Source organism: Epinephelus fuscoguttatus, linkage group LG3 (genome assembly GCF_011397635.1).
Source record: "Epinephelus fuscoguttatus linkage group LG3, E.fuscoguttatus.final_Chr_v1".
NCBI classification, from domain to species: Eukaryota; Metazoa; Chordata; class Actinopteri; order Perciformes; family Serranidae; genus Epinephelus; species Epinephelus fuscoguttatus.
Window position 1 is genome coordinate 21,865,045 of NC_064754.1, and position 19,756 is coordinate 21,884,800.

General features: G+C 39.2%; 1 protein-coding gene across 3 annotated transcripts in view; it reads right to left on the bottom strand.

Annotated features, from left to right (window-relative positions):
• The window catches only part of fam13a (family with sequence similarity 13 member A), a 74,425-nt gene that overhangs the window by 37,119 nt on the left and 17,550 nt on the right, over nucleotides 1-19,756 (bottom strand). For all 3 annotated transcript variants that reach the window (XM_049566711.1, XM_049566721.1, XM_049566728.1), the window contains exons 5-8: nucleotides 16,569-16,716; nucleotides 11,560-11,649; nucleotides 10,659-10,745; nucleotides 5,308-5,540 (exon numbers count right to left, since the gene is read on the bottom strand). In XM_049566711.1, the coding sequence (XP_049422668.1) occupies nucleotides 5,308-5,540; nucleotides 10,659-10,745; nucleotides 11,560-11,649; nucleotides 16,569-16,716 (558 nt within the window). The remainder of the gene's footprint in view (nucleotides 1-5,307; nucleotides 5,541-10,658; nucleotides 10,746-11,559; nucleotides 11,650-16,568; nucleotides 16,717-19,756) is intronic.

Sequence of the window (19,756 nt, forward strand, 5' to 3'; positions counted from 1 at the left end):
TTTGGCTCAGCAGAAGCAAAGAGGAGCAGACACATATATTGCTGATGTTCAACAGAGCAGCGAGAATATTCTGTTTTGCTGGGTTTTGTCTTTTTTCTTTCCCTCTTTAAGATATCAAATACCAAATTGAAACAGTTTCCAGTATGAGATAACTGTGCCAATAAACATCAGTCTGATTTTAGATTGTAAACAGCAGTCTCAGATGTTCTCAAACACAGAAAGAAAGCTGTTATTGAGTGGAGTTATTCGATGAATGTTTGTGCTTTGGTACGTGACGTGCCTTCATGTGGCTTACAGTAAAAGGGGCAGGCGTGTTGAGGGGAGGGGAGACCACTTTGGTCATTCAGCCAGCACCTCTACAAGTTCAAAACAATGGATTTAGGTTTCAAGTCAGACAGGAATCAAAATGGGCCAAAGTTCGTTGAACTCAAAAAACCTTCTGAAATCACACAATGCACAGGAAATGTGCACGTGTTCCTCCAGCCATCTTTTAGGGGCACTTTTAGGGGTAGGTTTAGTTCACCACAAACACTTTCACATTATTTCAGAGCCTCAGAGGCGAATGTTTTTTCACCCCACACCCATGTTCTTAACTGGTGTTACACAGTCTGGCAAGCGTATTAAAATAATATGTGCCGTCACTGCCGCTGTGAATTGCAAAAGCGGAAATCCTGCTTACCCACTACCTTAGTGAGGGGATAACAGAAAGCTTTGTAGGGGCATTCGGAGAAGGCCTGATCCCTCTGGGGCCAACGGAAAACTACCAATGACAAGTTGGTCATTCTGGTCATTTTTTAAAATGTGTAGACAAAGGTAGTCTGGTTGAGCGGATGCTGGTCACTTGAATAATCCGCCAGTAAATTTTGGCAGGGCCTCTCTCCTTCCGCCCTGTCGTGCTGTACCTTTTCCAAAATCCCCCTGCAACACGCAACAACACTCACTGAAGTCTAAAGTTCTCATTAAATCTCAGATGTGAAAACACTTTTAACAACTCTATTTTGGAGGTGTCATCACTACAACTTTGCCTCAGTGCCGCATATTGTAGTTGTAATGACTTGATTAATCATCAATCAATTTTTACACGATTTTTATTCAAAAATAGGTTGGGTGAAGCTATTCTTTGAGCTGGTGCTGCAAAACAAATGGTAAGCATGGAGCTCTCAGCTTTCTGTTTAACCTCCAGTCCATTCAGGACCCTCAAACTATCAACTTTTAGTTGAGTCCTGGACATTCTTAAAATACCTCAGATCACAAACTGTGTGGTGGTCAGGGCCTAGACTATTTGTTGGATATGCCTGGTGAAGCTGTACTTGGTATATATGATTATTCTGTCAGAGAAAATAGCCTTAAACAACACGGAGAAACAATGCTTCAGGATTTAAACTAAGGGAAAGCTAGACCTGCAAGAGTGTAACGATTTACTGATGAATTATGATCTGTTCTGACATACATCTTGTTTTGTGTCAAGTCTATATATTGCGACCACTACCTTTGCTGCACCTCACTGATGTTAAAAGCAAAATGACACATACTTGACTTCAAAGCCCAGTTCAGACCAAAGACTTGCCAGGAGACGAGCTGAAACAAACAACTACTTGCAAGACGTTGGTCTGCAACATCTTAAAACCTGCCAGTTCAGTTCATGGCAAGCAAAAATGCCATCTGCGGTCATTTTGACTTGACCAGCAGACCTCACTACAAGCCGACTGGCTGTTGAAACAGGTGATGTACCTGACGTTCTAAAACCTGCCAGCGATTTGACCAGCTGAGCTGTAGGTGACACCATGAGCCGGCTTGAGTTGAGCTCAGACCGGCCAGTTCAGACCGCTGCAACGTTCTAAAACGCTTTCTTCTCTGCACTAATGATTGCTCTGAAGTGAACTTAAGGAATACCAGTGAGATGAGTTTACAGACGTGATATGGATCTGTTATTTTAAATAATTCACACTGTTAGAAAATATTGAAAAGTGTCCATCTGAGAAGCTAAAATATGCAAATTTTTTGGCATTTATGCTTGAAACGTTAGCTCAATGGTTATTAAAATTGTTGCCAATTAATTTTCTGATATCAACTAATTGGGTAATAGCACAAGCAAAAAAACGATAGATGATTTTGACTACTGACTTGAGAGCGCCTGCAGTCATCCTTTTTCCCTCACCATCAGACCAGGTATCTGACTTTCCCTCAGGTCTATCACTGAAACTTGATGAAGCATCAAAACTCTGTTGGGCAACATCTAGAACAGCATCTTTGAGGAAATTTGCCACTTATCAAAGAGGCCTCAGCTCTCTCTACCGGTGAGGAGAGTCAGGCATGAGAAAATTGAAGAAGCCTCTTGGATGACCTTTGATATCCTGTGACCTGGTTGACTGAGACTTTTCAAATGCCTAAAATCTCTCTATGATTAAGGGTCAATGTCTTCTATAAGATTTAAAGAAAAGTACAGGAAAACCAGTCTGATCCAGCCAGCAGGTTCCCTCTGTAAATATGTGCTGTCAGGCTTTCAGGCTGATGAATGACACTTCCTGACAGACAGCCAACAATGCCCTTACACCCACAGGGAACCTGCACTCACACCACACTGCAATGTTCCTCACCCCCACCTATATCCAATGGGCTTCTAAGAAACCTGATGGTTACATCACAAGATTTAGCGAACCATGGCAACTCCACACAAAAGCCAGTATGCATCCCCTACATGTAACTACGCAATGCTGAGAACAGAATAAGTTCACATGATGCTGCTATGTTGGCTCATGTGACCTGTGTGGTGAGCGAGGCTGGTGTCGTATTTCAAGTGCAGGTGAGAGCATTGTGGCACATAGTATTACTGGATTACTGAATTTGATAGAGAGGAGGCAAAGTGTTAACATGTTAACCACAGTCAGATTTAGGACCCGTGCTCTGCTACAGTAGAGCGGTCACAGCTTTGACACACAAGAGTATCTAAAAGTGAAACTACTAATAGGAATCCCTGAGAATGATGATTTGATTGCCAGCCGGTGCTGGATGTGACCAGAGCGAGCAGTGTCCCTTAGGACAGAAGTAGTTCCTGGAAAGAAGGGTGCATGTGTCAAATCTAGTACACTTCTCATCAGATACATTTCAATTGCTTCTTTACCACCAACAAGGTGTGAACATACTTGCCAAATTTTTGAGTTCATATTCAATATCAGAAAATGAATAAAAGGTATATATCTATGAAGAAACACATTTTAATCAGAATACAGCATGTTGGGGTAAAAGTAGTTCCTTCACTTTGTCATTCTGGATTTGTTGAATTCACTTGTGGCCTGTGCTGTGTGTGCTGCACTCTGCTGACACAGATTTGTCTCACACATACATACAGTATGTATATCACTGTATGGAAAGTGAGAGCAAGCTGACAAGTCTGCACGAGAGCCTCTACAGATATTAAAACACTTATGGAAAATTATCATATATTTGCCATGACTTTATGTGTCAAATTCACAGTTACTGAAACTATGTTTTTCACTCAAAAACATTTGCATTAAAGATGGTCAAGTCATTTTACGCTTTTTGCACACTGCCAGCGTCTATTTGTAAATACCAGAGAGCTGACGCACTTCGCTGGGGTCCCCTGTCACGCTGTCTGTACATCAGTCACCCGATGCGACCTGACAAGAAGGATTTCAGGGTGTGGGGAAAATCCACCCGCAGATTTATTGGTATCCTGGCATGGTGAGGAAAGCTGTTACCACCTTGAAGTATTATATTTGCCACTTAATGCAGACACAAACATCTGCTGCATTAAGAGACCATGGTTACACTTGTTGAGTTCGCAAATTTTAGGTCGCACATGCAATACTGTTTATTATCTTGGGGATAAAAAGCAAAGAAAAACTTAATAAGGTCGACTTTTTCAAACACAGAGCCTAAAAAGTATTTGATTTTTGATAGATAATGTAAACCTGCTATTATCAATAAAACTAGAAAAAAGTATTACATATTCTAAGATAAAAATACAATCCACAAAACCTGTAATGCAAATTATGTTTTAGTATCTATTATTTTCATTCATTTAATAATAAAAAAATACATGAGCAGGTGCTGTGAGATTTGAAATTCAGTACCCAGGTATGTGAGAGCACACCACTGGTTGTGTCATACTAAACTTTTATGTAATGTGTTAATGGATCTGGTGCTGACATGGTTTTAAACCCTGATTAATGTCAAACTAAAGGTCAGCAGTTTGTCCTCCAAGTCGTAATAGAGGCCAAAACAGCGTCATCATTTCTCACCTTCTACATCACACATATGACATTTTGTCCTTTGCTCCACATTATACTTTATAGTTTTTCCACTGCGACAGATTCTACGTATGCCTTATCTTTAAGTGGTTACACTCAACGTCACTATATTTTAAACACAGGAGGCAAAATCACTGAAAACATACACAGTGGATAAACTCTGGATATGAAGTGTGTGAGAAGAGGTTTGAAACAGTGCACCAGTAAGATTTTCAGCCAAACAGTGCCGGTGTGTTCACAGCCCAGGCTAATGCTAACCTAAACTCCCGGTTAAAGCAACAAGAGCCCCAACAACAGACACAGCTGTAGTCTTGCTATTCCAGGACCGGGGACACTCAACACCAAGTGGTTCCAGTTTCAGCTTCTTATAATAGGCTTGTTTGCATGCCAAAGAAGCATTGCCACCAGGCTTGGACTTTAGATCCTTGATCACTGTCAAGATTCTTCATCCTCACACTCAACTGACAGCACATCACCTACGCAAACAGCAGTCATAACCTATTTACCATCACTACAATCCCGCACTAGTTTTCCACATTAAAATTATAATGGACATGACAAATTTAAAACAGAAATTGTTCAATAGTTTAATGTTATGTACGTAGCAGTGAAGTTTTATTTTGTGTTATATAACCGTAAGTTTTATTTTACAGCGGTGCTAAGTGATCACATCTACAGACTGTGATCCTGATGAACTGCTAGAGAACTGACTGTATTTCACAGAGTAAGTGAATTCTGTTTGTGGCGCATGGAGGATACCTAAAGTGCACATAAAGCGTCTATAAATAGTAATCTCTGACTAAACTCTGCAATGAATTTAATTTCCAGTGATGTAACTCAGAACATGTGTCTGAAATTGTCGGTTAATCTCTGTACATTTCTGAACATCCACCATTAATATGGCTCTAAGCTCTAGTTTTAAAACAAAATGGATCATAAAATAATTTCTGTAAAATTACTATTATCCCATTTCTGCAACTTGCAAAAAACATTTGACACAGACACAGGTGCATGCTCTCTGACCATACACACTGACCTGCTGATGGCATCCATGCTGCCAGAGGGGCTAATGTCGCACTCGCTGAGTGGTGAAGCAGCATCTGCGGTGTCTTGGTGAGCTGTCTCCATCGGCTCTGGACTGGGACTTCTAAGCTCTGAGGTCAGCGGCAAAATTATTGGTATGGTGTGGGACCTTGCACGGGGCAGCCCAGCACAGTGGCTGGGCTGAGGGATGACTTGAGTCATCCCGTCACTCTTCCCTTTCTTCACCTATTTCGTAGAGAGAAAGATAGAGAGATACAAACAACAGGTGAGTCTCGTGACAGGAAATATGAGACAGCACGAGAGGTACGTGATACACAAATGCGAACATTTTGGCACAATCAAGAGACACGTACAGAGTAACACACTGGAGCTTTCAGCCCTTTCTCAGGTTACTATAAAACATTTGAAGATCTCCTGAGGTGAAGTATGGAGCAATAAAAGACCCACAAAGGGAGAGGGGAGAAAAGGTTAGCCTGTAAAGCTGTAAGGTTAGACTGATGTTTGTCTTACCGTGCTGACCCTGAGTGGGTATAAACAGCGTGAACCGCCGACTGTAGTGTAGGAGAAGAACCTTAACCTAATTACAGCCACATTGTGAGTACCCTTCTGCATTTTTTTTACTGAGTCTCAACCAAGGATGCCTGGGAGAAGTGTTAAAGAATGTGTCACAGAGCTTTCTCTTAGTATATATGGAGAGGACTTGTATGCCTGCTAATGAACACTAGGGCCAAATAGCCTGCTCGCTGTGGTAAACAGAGTATGAAATGGGTCTGACGCCAGAGGCTTAATATTGATAATGGTCAAAAACACCCACTGCTAAAAGAGGCCTGGCTCTGGATAAACGCCTGTTGGTTGAATTAAAAGGCCTACTTTGTTTTTTCTTTACACCAATTATCAGCAGAACATTTCCATTTGGGTTTGTACTTAATGGGCTGTTTTAAAATCTATGGATGCTGCCTCCATTTAGTCAGTGGTGCAGTTAATGGGTGAATCTTTATAATTAGCTCCACAAGCTTCTTCAGCTAGACCTGGTATGGATTTTGCCCCTCAGGGCTTTGAAATTGATTTAGCTAAATTTGTCATCCACAGAAAACCACATAGCAGGAAAAGGAAGGAAAAAAGGGAAAAATTAATGTGGAAATTAGCTTGTTTATTTTCATCCTAAAATCCAGGTGGAATATGATTGATTACATAAGCAAACTGAGGACATTTCAGAATAAATAAAATATTTATTTATGGTACACACGCTGTCAATACATGTTGACATTTAATCTAACTAGGGATTGTTTTGGATTATTTTCCATTTACATTTCCCTCTATATTGTCACGGACTCAACCATTATGTTAAGATGGAAGAAGGTGTGTGTTTATTTTTATTTTTTTCTAACTTTTTATTTTATTTTTATTATGATTTATTTTATATTATTTAATTTTTATTCATTTATTTATTTTATTTTATTTTTTGTAGGACCATTGGGGTTGGGGTGGGAGTGGTGGGGATGTATAAAAGAAAAAGAAAAAAAAAAGAAGTCTTGTCTATGTTTACAAAATTTCAGTGTACTATACTTATAAGATGACTAAATAAATCTGTTTAAAAAATCCAGGTGCAAAATACATACCATAATATACAATCTATACATAATAAATATAAAAGTGTATACTAAACTAAATATCCACACTCCATATGTACTATAACGTGAGTTCAACCATCTCAGCCTGTATATTTATTATAATTTGCTTTTTTACTGTTTACAATCATCAGTCATCACTCAGGCATAATATCACTATGTCTTAAACTGTGTAACATATATACTTCATGTGTGTAATAATGTGACTGCGACTGTTTACTTATTACATTACTTTGTGTTTTCTACTGATGCTTCTTGTTTTGCACTGTCCTCTTTGATGCTGCAACGGTGCTGATTTTCCCACTGTGGGACTAATAAAGGATTGAATAAAGGAATGAACTACAACAGTGTTGGTGAGATGAATGGTTAATTTATGTAGTTGGGGTGTTCCAATTATGCGTTTTGTCTGTTGTGCTTTTGTTTTTGTATAACTATTTTACTTTACAGGAAAAATCTATAAAAACTTTATCAAACAAATCTGATCAGTGACAAATGCAAGCTACTTCGCAACAAATTTAGAGTCCTCAATTTCCCACTAGTTTCTTTATAAAATTTACAGTAGACTAACACTACTTGTTTCATTCCTGTCATCTGGCACTGTGAGTGCTAAATTTACGTATTACGTCTGAGCAATGCATGATGGTAGTTATGGTGAGTTCAAAGCTAATTTGAGTCCACTATGAAGGGTATAATATTTCTCACTTGATACACACACACACTACAAAATAACATGAATGACGTAGTGTGTCTACAATCATTCACTAGAGTGTATATACTGGCTATACACTAAACAGTGAATGATTTCAGACACAGTCATGGAAACTCCAAACAGACATAGCTAAAAATCAAACTGCAGGTCAGTAAGTGTTAACCACTGACCCGTCATGCCGCCTCCTGTCCTGCTTCTCAGTTTCTGCCTATGCATAAAAAAGAGCTCAAACAGAGCAACAACAAGTGGGAGCTAAATAGGCCAGATGGCAAAGAAGCCTGACAGACCAAAATGAGGATATGACCTGGTTTCTAAATCATGGATTAACTAATAATTTGAAGGTTTGTGGCTAAATTCTCAAAAGACTGCCAAATAAAATATTTAGAACTTTTACTTTCTCTTCTATAATCTGCAACAATGAAAAGACGGTTGTAGCTGGCCTTTAAATGACACGTACCCCTGTAAACCAATCTCTGTTCACTGGCTGGTGACAGCTCATTCAAAGTGTCTATGCAATATGATCCATAACTGTTCCTGCTTGCACGACTACTTTCCCCATTGTTTTCAAAACAGTGGTTGTTTGTATAAGCAGTAGTATGAGCTAACATTCTGAAAAAAATATTCAGATATATTTGTGGTCCTCCTATAGCTACTGGTGGCTTTCTTTCAATGCTGTATTTATTCAACAACAAGGAATAATATAATACTAATCTACCCATAATAACTGTGCACAGTTTGGAGTCCAAAGGTCATGTATGGACATAAACATGTCTGTGTTCAACAAAACACAAATTACCATCATAAAAAAAATAAAAAAAAACAGGTACAGCAGGCATGCTCCAGGCTTTCTAATTTGAGTGTGCGTGGGTGTGTCTGTTGGCCTAAGGCTGATAATACAGCAACACTTTGTTGTTACTTTATCTCACCTTTGCCTCGCAGCACCGCAGTGCCAAACAAACAATGTAGCTCTGACAGTGTGTGAGTGGCGATCAGTCTAAAACGTATACTTTTAACTGTATCTTTAGTTGCAATTACCAAGGCCAAATCTGTGCAAAGTCTGGCCTTGAGAGTGAAACAGATTTTATAGAGGAGGAGTGTTTGGTAAATGCAGCTGTAAAAGTTAATATTTATAGTGATGATGAATGACTTGATAAATTATTAAGAAGGTCAAGCATTTTTCAGTAAATGATGCTTTCATTTTCATATGAAGTGAGGAGACAGTGTTGGTGTCAGCTGTAGCTATATGAAACAGCAGTTAATGGGTTTAGTTTTTCAAAATGTCCCCAACAAGACAAACTCCTAATATTGTTCTATTAGTTCACTGCTGATTGCTAAATCACTGACTTACTAACCCCTTCCTGAGCCTGAATACTACCTCGTAGAGGTCTGTTAGATATTCCTAGGTCAAGGCTAAAAACCAGAGGAGACAGAGCCTTTGGAATCACAGCCCAATGACTCTGGAATGACCTGCTGGAGGAGGAGCAGGCAGGCTAGCTCTGTTTCAGCTTTCAAATCTCTCTTTCATCTATTATTTATCTGGTAATTTCTCCTGTTGTTATGACTCGGTAAAGTGCTGTTTAACTTCTTTCTGAAAAGTGCTATATAACTAGAATGATTGTTGTTACATCCACCATTTTGTCAGACCTTGTCCACGTAAGCATCTCCTACTCCCCTAATGTCCTTGTTGGGGCACTTCTCTTTTTATTACAGTTGCTGTTATGATTATTGACTTGTGATTTAGTACAATTTAGTTTCTCTGTGATCAATGTACTGCTAACCATGCTTACCATCATACAAGCTATCTGGAACTAATGTATTGCTAATGTAACATTCAAGTTAAGTTAACTACTGAATTGAATTACTGGGCTAACTGATGAGTATCTATTTGTTTTACCACCCATGAGAACTTAATGTTGATCTTTCAGTGGTGATGCAGCAGTCTATACTTTTGTGAATCCAGTTTCCTTTATCCTACTAACTAACTTATTTTAACAGTACTTTTAGTCCGTCATTAAATTTGTGTCCCAAACTGTTTCACAGTTTCACACTTGCTTTCAGTAGAAACCTCAAAGGATCTCTGCTGCCATCAACCTTTAATGCAAGTGTGTTTAGCTTGGTGAATAGCTGTGCACCTACACACAGTAAAAGCAGCAGAGATAGTGTTACAGTCTTGGTTAGAAGGTTGAAGTAACTACAGGTATTTAAATGCATGCTTAAGGTTTAGTTACATACAGCTATGCTTATAGCAAAGCTCTTTCACTGAGGCAGTGAGGGAAACAAACATCCTTCAGCATCGGACATTTTAACCCTCCTGAGCTTATCTTGCTGTCAGTCAGCATTTCTTTTATCTCTGCAGTGACACTGGCCTTGATACGTTCACTGCATTTATGGCATCAGAGCATTGTTTACAACTGCAGTTGAAAGAACCACAGCGAGATAATATCCGTTGTTGTTGTCAAACTGAAGCCGAACTCATAAAAATTACTCATTGCTTTATCACATATACACACGTGAATGAATACAGTATTTACCTTGTTAAATGTAGCTCTCATATTGACCTTGATAAAAATAACAATAATAATGAAGCCAGAGCTCCATTACTATGTGGACAAACAGGAAATTTCTGAGCCTTAATTATAATTAAATTCATGCCCCAATGCCGCTTTAATGGCAGGGTCCATCTGTAATAATACCACAACACAGTTTGAATGGCATACCGCAGCCCCTGTTTGCCTCTCGCTGCATATAAGTGTGTTGTTGTTTCCTGCAGCAGATTGCCTTTATCAAATCACGTCACGTGACGAGGCCACATGCATCAGAGGCTGTCTGCAAGATGACCTCAGGCTAATCAGCAGCACCAAGGCAATGCAGCAGATAAGAAAGCAGGAAGTATTTATGGGAAAGAGTGAGAAATATAGACAGTATTAAACTGTTAGGCCATCCCATTTATACAACCACAATTAATCACAGCACTTAATGACAGTATCAAACTGTGATATTCTGTACCTTCTTTTTCCTTTGCCTCGCCTTTGGAGTGTTGGTGGAGGATTTGTTCAGAATCTCTGCATTTGGTGGTGGGGTTTCTTGTCCAGCCTTGGAAAAAGTAAGAAGAGAAAATGCAAAATAAAGAGATCAAGATTTCAAATACAAAGAAACATTACTTTTACAACAGTACAAAGCCAGTTAAAGGTCCAGTGTGTAGGATTTAGGGGGATATATTGACATAAATGGAATATAATATTCATGACTATGTTTTCCTCAGTGTATAACTGAGTAACCTGCATGTCTTTGAATTGTGGAAGGAAGCTCAAGTACCCAGAGAAAACTCTAACTCTACTTAGTGTAAATGCAACACTAAAAATACAATAGCTCCTGCAGTGCACTTGATGTTTTCTCTAGAACAGACGAACCTTTTTCATAGTATTAGCAAGTGTAACATGCAAATCTGAAAAGTGCTTCTTCTAAAGACTCCTATCCTGAGAACAAATGATAATTTTTAGTAGTATCAGCAGCATATTACTATAAAGGTCACCATCTATTGTGACCCAAGTGACCCAATTACCATTGTCGTCAGTAAGCACGAGTCAGCTGACACTGATAACATCTTTAAAGCTCACAGAAACCTACACAGACACACACAGAAATGGCTTTGGTGCTGGGAAACAGCTTTTCCAAAACATGCCCATGTTATGTTAATCACATCACACAGATCACATGGGTGGTGTTAAAAAGGACTATGTGAGGGAATTTGAATGGCTCATGCAAGTTTGACCCGGGAATGTCATGCATAAACAAGCACACTGCATTTCACAGCACACAGACTCAAAGACTTCCATGACAGGTACACCAAGGAGTATTAACACATACACAAAGATGCACACATGCTGTTGTAAAGATGATCACACACCTTTGTTGGAGAAGCCGGTGTTTGTGTGTCTGCATTGAGGTGGCTGGGTGACCTCTTTGTGTCTGCATCTGTCACGTGTGCCTCCTGAGACTAGAAAGAGGACAGAAGAAGATGGTCACATTTGTAATACACATCTAACATACAGTAGAGTAAAAAAAGGAGCAACAGATCATGTTTAACAGAGGCCAGGAAGCTTTGTCCTCTTATAACTGTGGCATAAACAGTGGCTATGACATATGAGGGAGTCATTTTAGAGGAACTCCTGGGTATGTGTGCTCTGCTTTTGCTTGTCTTCTGTGAGCCTTCACAACAGGGTTCAGAATAGATTTTAACAGGTTGATCTGCATCCACAAACACATACACTAACATAAACACTTTCTTGCTGTCCTGCTGCTCATGAGCATTTTGTGACAGAGAGAAAAGGCAACACCGGTGAACACGTGCTGCGTTCAAAGGCATTAACAGGAGGGTCAGGAGCCAAGGGGCCTAAGTAGGCCATGCGTGCCTGTGCATATGCATTAGTGTTTATGTGTGAGTGTATGTGTGCATGTTTGTGTGTAAGACAATCTCATTCTGACAGAGGGTTTCCCATAGATCAGCGGGGTCTCATGTGGCTGTGCCCTTACAGGTATTCACAACACAGCACAGACATTTGGAAATGTTATCTACATAAAAATGACACCACATCTGCACTATGTCCATTTTATTTTATAGCTACTAGGAATCTGGACATTTACATTTCATGAGCTCAGGTTGCATGTGATGATCACTTAATTTCTTGAATATTAACATCTTCAGCAGTTTTATTTTGCATGGTAAGCAGAGTGTCACATGGGAAGCTGACACTATGTTTGATGACGTTAAAAACGGTAGGAGGGGTACCCTGAGAGAAGAGGTGATAGGTCAAAGACACAGGGAGCTAAATCTCGATGGCATCAAATGGCCTGTGTCACGTTTCTTGCCAATAACACTGTCATCAATCAACTATCAAGACATTTGCTATAGACTGTGGTGAAGGATGTCTTTCCAAAAGTGCCAAAGTTTTACAGTTCTGCATGTAAGATGATAGTTGATCATACTGCTGCTATACCCGAGCAGCAAATACTCCCTAAATTTCACTTTTTTTACTGGACTGGAACAAAATTAAATTTATTGTGATTTTATACAACAGTTAGTTCCGGCCCTGCAATCTGATTGGTCGAGAGACAGTAAAACCGTGACGATATTGGAGTACAACATCACGGTTATTTCACTGTGTATGTATCACTCCGCCTCACAGCTGATTGCAATCAACAATCGAATCAAAACTGACGGTTAGTGTCAGTTAGGTCAGCAGTTGCATTGTAGGCTAATTAATTCATCCACTGTCAAACAGCCAAAAATATGGATTTATTTCCTAAAATAAGTTGTGAATTGAACTATGAATGGTCATCAGAGGAAGGTGAGGGAGAGGAGAAGCTGAATCCATCTGAGCACACATCCAGGTTTGTCAGTGTTTCATCAGCGGAGCTCAATGACTTGGAGAAAAGCAACATACTGTCAGATCAGAAGGCAGAGTCGGCTGTGCCTGTGAAGCGACAGTCCACCATGCAGTCACCACAGACTTATTTCGCCGGCTGCACAATTAATGGAAATGTGCAGATAAATGTGTATAAAGAGCAAGTGCCTGGCGCACCATGTCTGCGTTACATAGCAACGGTGACAGCGGAGTCCTGAGGGAACTATTTTTGTTGGCGGAAGACAAATAAAATGCTTAAATTATCTATTTTGTCCTCATTTTTCAACATTTCTTAATCAGCCTTGCTTATTTAACTGTTAAACTGTTGTATAAAAGCAATATCACACTCGAGCTCATGATGTTACACTTGTGTATCGTCACGGCTGTGATTCGGTCATAGGCACGAGGCCGCAGGTATAGGAGTATAACATCACAAGCTCGAGTGTGATATTGCTTAATTATGCACTGCCTTAGTGCATTTTGAATAAAAACAATGAAGTCTTAAGAATATATCATGCAAACTAAGATGGTAAGTGTCTCTCTGTTTGCACTGTAACACTATAAAGCACACAGCTATGATTCTCTGTTATATTCACATGAGGTCCCCCTGGGTGAAATATGCATAAGTTAGATATTTTTACACGGGCTGTAGATTGCATTAAAGACACTCATTTTTCCAAAGTATTGGGAAGATTTAGAAACATTTATGCTACATTGGTGGATAGTTTATTATTATTATTAGCCCATTATTATAGGCTAATGTCAGTTCAACTGACATTAGCCTATAATAAATATAATATATATATATATATATATATATATATATATATATATATATATACACTGTACAGGCTAAAAGTTTGGACACACCTTCTCATTCAATGCGTTTTCTTTATTTTCATGACTATTTACATTGTAGATTCTCACTGAAGGCATCAAAACTATGAATGAACACGTGAAGTTATGTACTTAACAAAAAAAGGTGAAATAACTGAAAACATGTTTTATATTCTAGTTTCTTCAAAATAGCCACCCTTTGCTCTGATTACTGCTTTGTACACTCTTGGCATTCTCTCCATGAGCTTCAAGAGGTAGTCACCTGAAATGGTTTTCCAACAGTCTTGAAGGAGTTCCCAGAGGTGTTAAGCACTTGTTGGCCCCTTTGCCTTCACTCTGCGGTCCAGCTCACCCCAAACCATCTCGATTGGGTTCAGGTCCAGTGACTGTGGAGGCCAGGTCATCTGCCGCAGCACTCCATCACTCTCCTTCTTGGTCAAATAGCCCTTACACAGCCTGGAGGTGTGTTTGGGGTCATTGTCCTGTTGAAAAATAAATGATCGTCCAACTAAACGCAAACCGGATGGGATGGCATGTCGCTGCAGGATGCTGTGGTAGCCATGCTGGTTCAGTGTGCCTTCAATTTTGAATAAATCCCCAACAGTATCACCAGCAAAACACCCCCACACCATCACACCTCCTCCTCCATGCTTCACAGTGGGAACCAGGCATGTGGAATCCATGCGTTCACCTTTTCTGCGTCTCACAAAGACACGGTGGTTGGAACCAAAGATCTCAAATTTGGACTCATCAGACCAAAGCACAGATTTCCACTGGTCTAATGTCCATTCCTTGTGTTTCTTGGCCCAAACAAATCTCTTCTGCTTGTTGCCTCTCCTTAGCAGTGGTTTCCTAGCAGCTATTTGACCATGAAGGCCTGATTCACGCAGTCTCCTCTTAACAGTTGTTCTAGAGATGGGTCTGCTGCTAGAACTCTGTGTGGCATTCATCTGGTCTCTGATCTGAGCTGCTGTTAACTTGCGATTTCTGAGGCTGGTGACTCGGATGAACTTATCCTCAGAAGCAGAGGTGACTCTTGGTCTTCCTGTCCTGGGTCGGTCCTCATGTGTGCCAGTTTCGTTGTAGCGCTTAATGGTTTTTGCGACTCCACTTGGGGACACATTTAAAGTTTTTGCAATTTTCCGGACTGACTGATCTTCATTTCTTAAAGTAATGATGGCCACTCGTTTTTCTTTAGTTAGCTGATTGGTTCTTGCCATAATATGAATTTTAACAGTTGTCCAATAGGGCTGTCGGCTGTGTATTAACCTGACTTCTGCACAACACAACTGATGGTCCCAACCCCATTGATAAAGCAAGAAATTCCACTAATTAACCCTGATAAGGCACACCTGTGAAGTGGAAACCATTTCAGGTGACTACCTCTTGAAGCTCATGGAGAGAATGCCAAGAGTGTACAAAGCAGTAATCAGAGCAAAGGGTGGCTATTTTGAAGAAACTAGAATATAAAACATGTTTTCAGTTATTTCACCTTTTTTTGTTAAGTACATAACTTCACATGTGTTCATTCATAGTTTCAATGCCTTCAGTGAGAATCTACAATGTAAATAGTCATGAAAATAAAGAAAACGCATTGAATGAGAAGGTGTGTCCAAACTTTTGGCCTGTACTAGATATAGATATATATAGATATAGATATGTATATATATATATATATACAGTACAGGCCAAAAGTATATATCTATATCTATATATATGATATATCTATATATCTATATATATATCTATATATATATATATATATATATATATATATATATATATATATATATATATATATATATATATATATATATACATACATACATACATATATATTAAATACAATAAAGACATTTTAAAAAAAATTAAATACAATAAAAGATTCATTATTTCAACCCACAAGAATTTTTCTGGGGGAGGAGTCATTGTCCAGGAATTTATAAATAAATTTAATAAATTAAGTGTACTGACTTTTGATGCTAAATAAACCAATAAAACCCTGAACAATGCACAAAAAACTTTCTTTTTTTGCTTGAGTAAAAATTGCTGATTTTGAGAGACACAGTTTTCAAAGAACTAACCCTCAATTTTGGAAATAAAAATTCAAAAAAAGAGAGAGAGAGAAAACCTTCCTGGCTGCAACTCTGCTCTGCTCAACTCTCTCATAAAACAAGAAAAATGTACTGAAAATAAATAATAACCAAAATATATTTACACAACTGCTGCTTGGTTTGCTTCTCGCAGGCACATTTTCCTCAGCTAGCTACAGATGCAGCAGCAAGATGCCGCCAGGAAAACCAGCAGACCAGTTAAACTAGCTAATCAATAAAGACATCAGCCATCGAAGCAGCAAATATAAATCAACATCCAGAGACCCAGAACAGCTACCTGTGGAGGAGTCTTCCCTGTGAGGCTGTGATATAAGATCAATAGTTGAATCAATTTAAGCTTGACATTATATAAGCCTGTAATTTTCAACTGTTGCTCCTCCAATAGATGGGCACAGGGTGAGGTCGTAGGCCAGAGAAGAACTCATACTGTTTCAAGTGCGTGGACAGAGCATGTGACTCACAGTAGCTGTCTTACCAGCTGCATTACATTGTGCTGACCACCAGCACAGATCCACTTCATATAAACATTAGCATCTGGTGTTCCTCTGAGTATACAACACCTTGACAGTAATAAGGGTCGACAGTTCTTCTGCGCAGCCTCCTCCATCTGTGGCGGTCTCAAATATGTTGCTGTAGTTCTGGATGAGCTTGACCATGATCTTGTTACAGATATTCTGGTCCTTCATTGCTTCGAAACCAGGAGCCACGCTGGAGAAGAGGGAAAAAAAACCCAAAAATTACAGCAGACACTTCAGATTTCATCCAATTTTTTACATGACAGTTGCACTTTAAACAAATCAAAATTCAATTAAATTAGCAGTAAAAATAAAGTTGCAAATTTAATCAGTTCATTTTTTTCTTTCATTTGCAGCACTGAAATAATCCAACAGTGATTTTGATACAGAAATTAAAAGTCAGTCATAAATCTGATTGACAAAGAAGAATTCAGCCACCCTAATGTGCCCCGCATTTGTATCTGTGTTTGTCTCATTCTCATCCTGGACAATCTGGACCCAGTGTAGTGACTTTTAAAAAAACAAAATGTCTAAACAAGCCACTAAGGGGCGAACGGGTGAACTTGTTCCGGACATGTGTTCTGAGCTAAGAATAAACCAATGTCCAGTGCATGTTATCTATTTAGATATGGCAGTCTATCCCGTTCCATGCCAACGCTTTTCAACATGCTTCCATAACATGGTCAAAAACTGTTTGCTTCCCATTCTACACACCTGATTCCCACTACCTGGAGCTCACCTATACGCACTTCACACATAAATACTCCACCCTGTGTTCAGCTTCATTTTTATATACCAAGTGTTGAGATATGGATAAATTAAACAAACAAAAACTATATTATGGCTCCAACACCCAGCCTCCCTACACACCTGTCTGTAATTAGTTCATCATTTGTCCAACTCATCAACCCACAACTTATCCAGCTTCCCTCCCACTCATCGCCAGATCACTGATCCAGTCTCAAGTAGCCACGCTCAGGCCAAGCTCATGTATCTTTGAGAATAGTTTCCCTTAAGCATTACTGCTTGGTCGTTTCCTATGCCAGTCTACCTGCCACGCCCCTCTCCAAACACCTGTTCCCTCTGCCGTCTCCAGTCACCCCCTCTCTTCAACCCTTCTCCATCTATAGTACTATGACAATAAACCTGTTGAACTCCACCTGTTTCTTTGTCTGTGATCTGCGCTCAAGTCCACTCACAAACCAACCTGACACATTGAGTACGATGTCTGTAAGCCTGTCATGATAACTACTTTTGGTGTTGCTGTCACTTTAAAACCATCTTATGCCGGTGATATCATCATAATATAACAGCATAATGATACAAGAACAATCTTTTAAAGGCAATGAACTTTTAATTCTTACAAATTTTCAGCTACTGGAATTGAAATGTGAAAAACTATAGAATATCCTAAATAAATGAAACATAAATAAATGTGTGTGTCGGTATTTGTACGTGTTGGAGCTGCCTGAGCCCCACCCACTGCGTCCTGGTCTTACAAAGGGTGGGAAAACCCAACAGTTTATTCTTCCATCATGTCGTCTAAAATGTTGGTGTCATTCTCATGTAAACAAACACACAAGGGCAATATCGCATATATGGATATATACATATGTATCAACATGACCTTGATCATTTTTGCCTACTTCAATACGTCAATAACATTATTATCATGACTGGCCTAGATGACTGATGCTACTGAGCAGCTGTGCGATACGTACACTGGGCTGTAAGCCTAATTATATAACTTCAGCGCACACACACACACACACACACACACACACACACACACACGCACGTACAGCCTCTGATGAAGAGAACAGCTTGTACAGTATGAAAGAGTACCCACTACAGTTTCTTCTTCTCCGTTCCTTCTAGTAAAACCTGATCTTTTTATCCTGCAGGGTTCCCCAGCCTTAACATCTGAGTTTGTTACTGGAAGATACCCAAAGTCACCAGTCAGGAGAACACTAGCTGTTGGCCGAAATGTGCGACTATGATTTGAAACTCATCACCCAGTAAACCCATCATAAATAGACCAGTGAGATCAGAGGTACTTAGTTCAGCAGCTGCAGAGATTTGGAGCCAGTGATGCATCATTTATTTATGAACAGTGAGAACACAATGAAACCGTTTCATATATGTGATAGAAAATTTATTTCATGTGTGTTCACTAGACTCATCTACTGTTCTTGACTTATTGTGTGTGGTGTTTAGATGATGTAATGAAAAGTTAAACATCTGGTGCAGTAGTTTAAATACAAGAGTGTATGAATGTAATGTAATGAAGCGTATTGACGAAACATTCAGGTGTAATGTAATGTGATGCAAGTCTCCCTAGCAGGCTTCTACACTGTCATGATTTTATCTTCTCTAAATGAGCTAGAGCACCACCTGTTGGCTGAATATTTGGACACAGACAGAGACCAGTACAGAGAGGTGCATCAGTGTGCTCAATATGTACAAATACTTTTATGCTAATACCCTCAGATTAACTTGTGTTTTTATTTGTTCATGTACCAGTTTTTTCTCAGTTAACCTACGTAGGTGTTTCCCCAGTAATGGTTGTACTGTAAGGGTAAAAGATTGGAATATGGTCCAAGACATAGATTTCATTTCACGCAACTTACAAAAAGGCTTTTTTTTGTATTAAATGATTGACAAAATTTACAAAAAAACCTACAATTTATTGGTTAAAACCTGACTTACGGTTCATAGTCTTACTCAATATGTACTGCATGTTATAAGAGTGCGATCATCTTATTCATCCTACTGCTCTGACATAGGAAACCAATGTTTAATATCTGACTCACTGAACAGAAATAGGGGAAAGGTGATTGAATCTTTCAGCTTTAGCTATCACGACTGTCTACATGCCTGTTTTTTTCCACACTAAGCCACGCTGTCTTCTCTGTTATTTAAAGACTGTGACAAACATGCTTTGTAAAGGTCACAGTAAAAACACCAAACTTGCCAAAACTTTCAGGAATGTCAATTATGTTCTTCAAGGATATGAACACACTAAAGGAGGCCTGTAAACAGTTGCAACAACAGTCGTCTCCTGTGCCCTTGAGTGTATATCATTAAAACCAATGTCAGACGGAGGCATTCATTTAACTCTCACCCAATAATTGGAAATTGGATTTTAAGTGTGATTATGGCTTACACTTTGACTAAAACACCTTTAACTTTTTAAATGACAATTCGCAATCCAGTAACTTAGATGATTGATG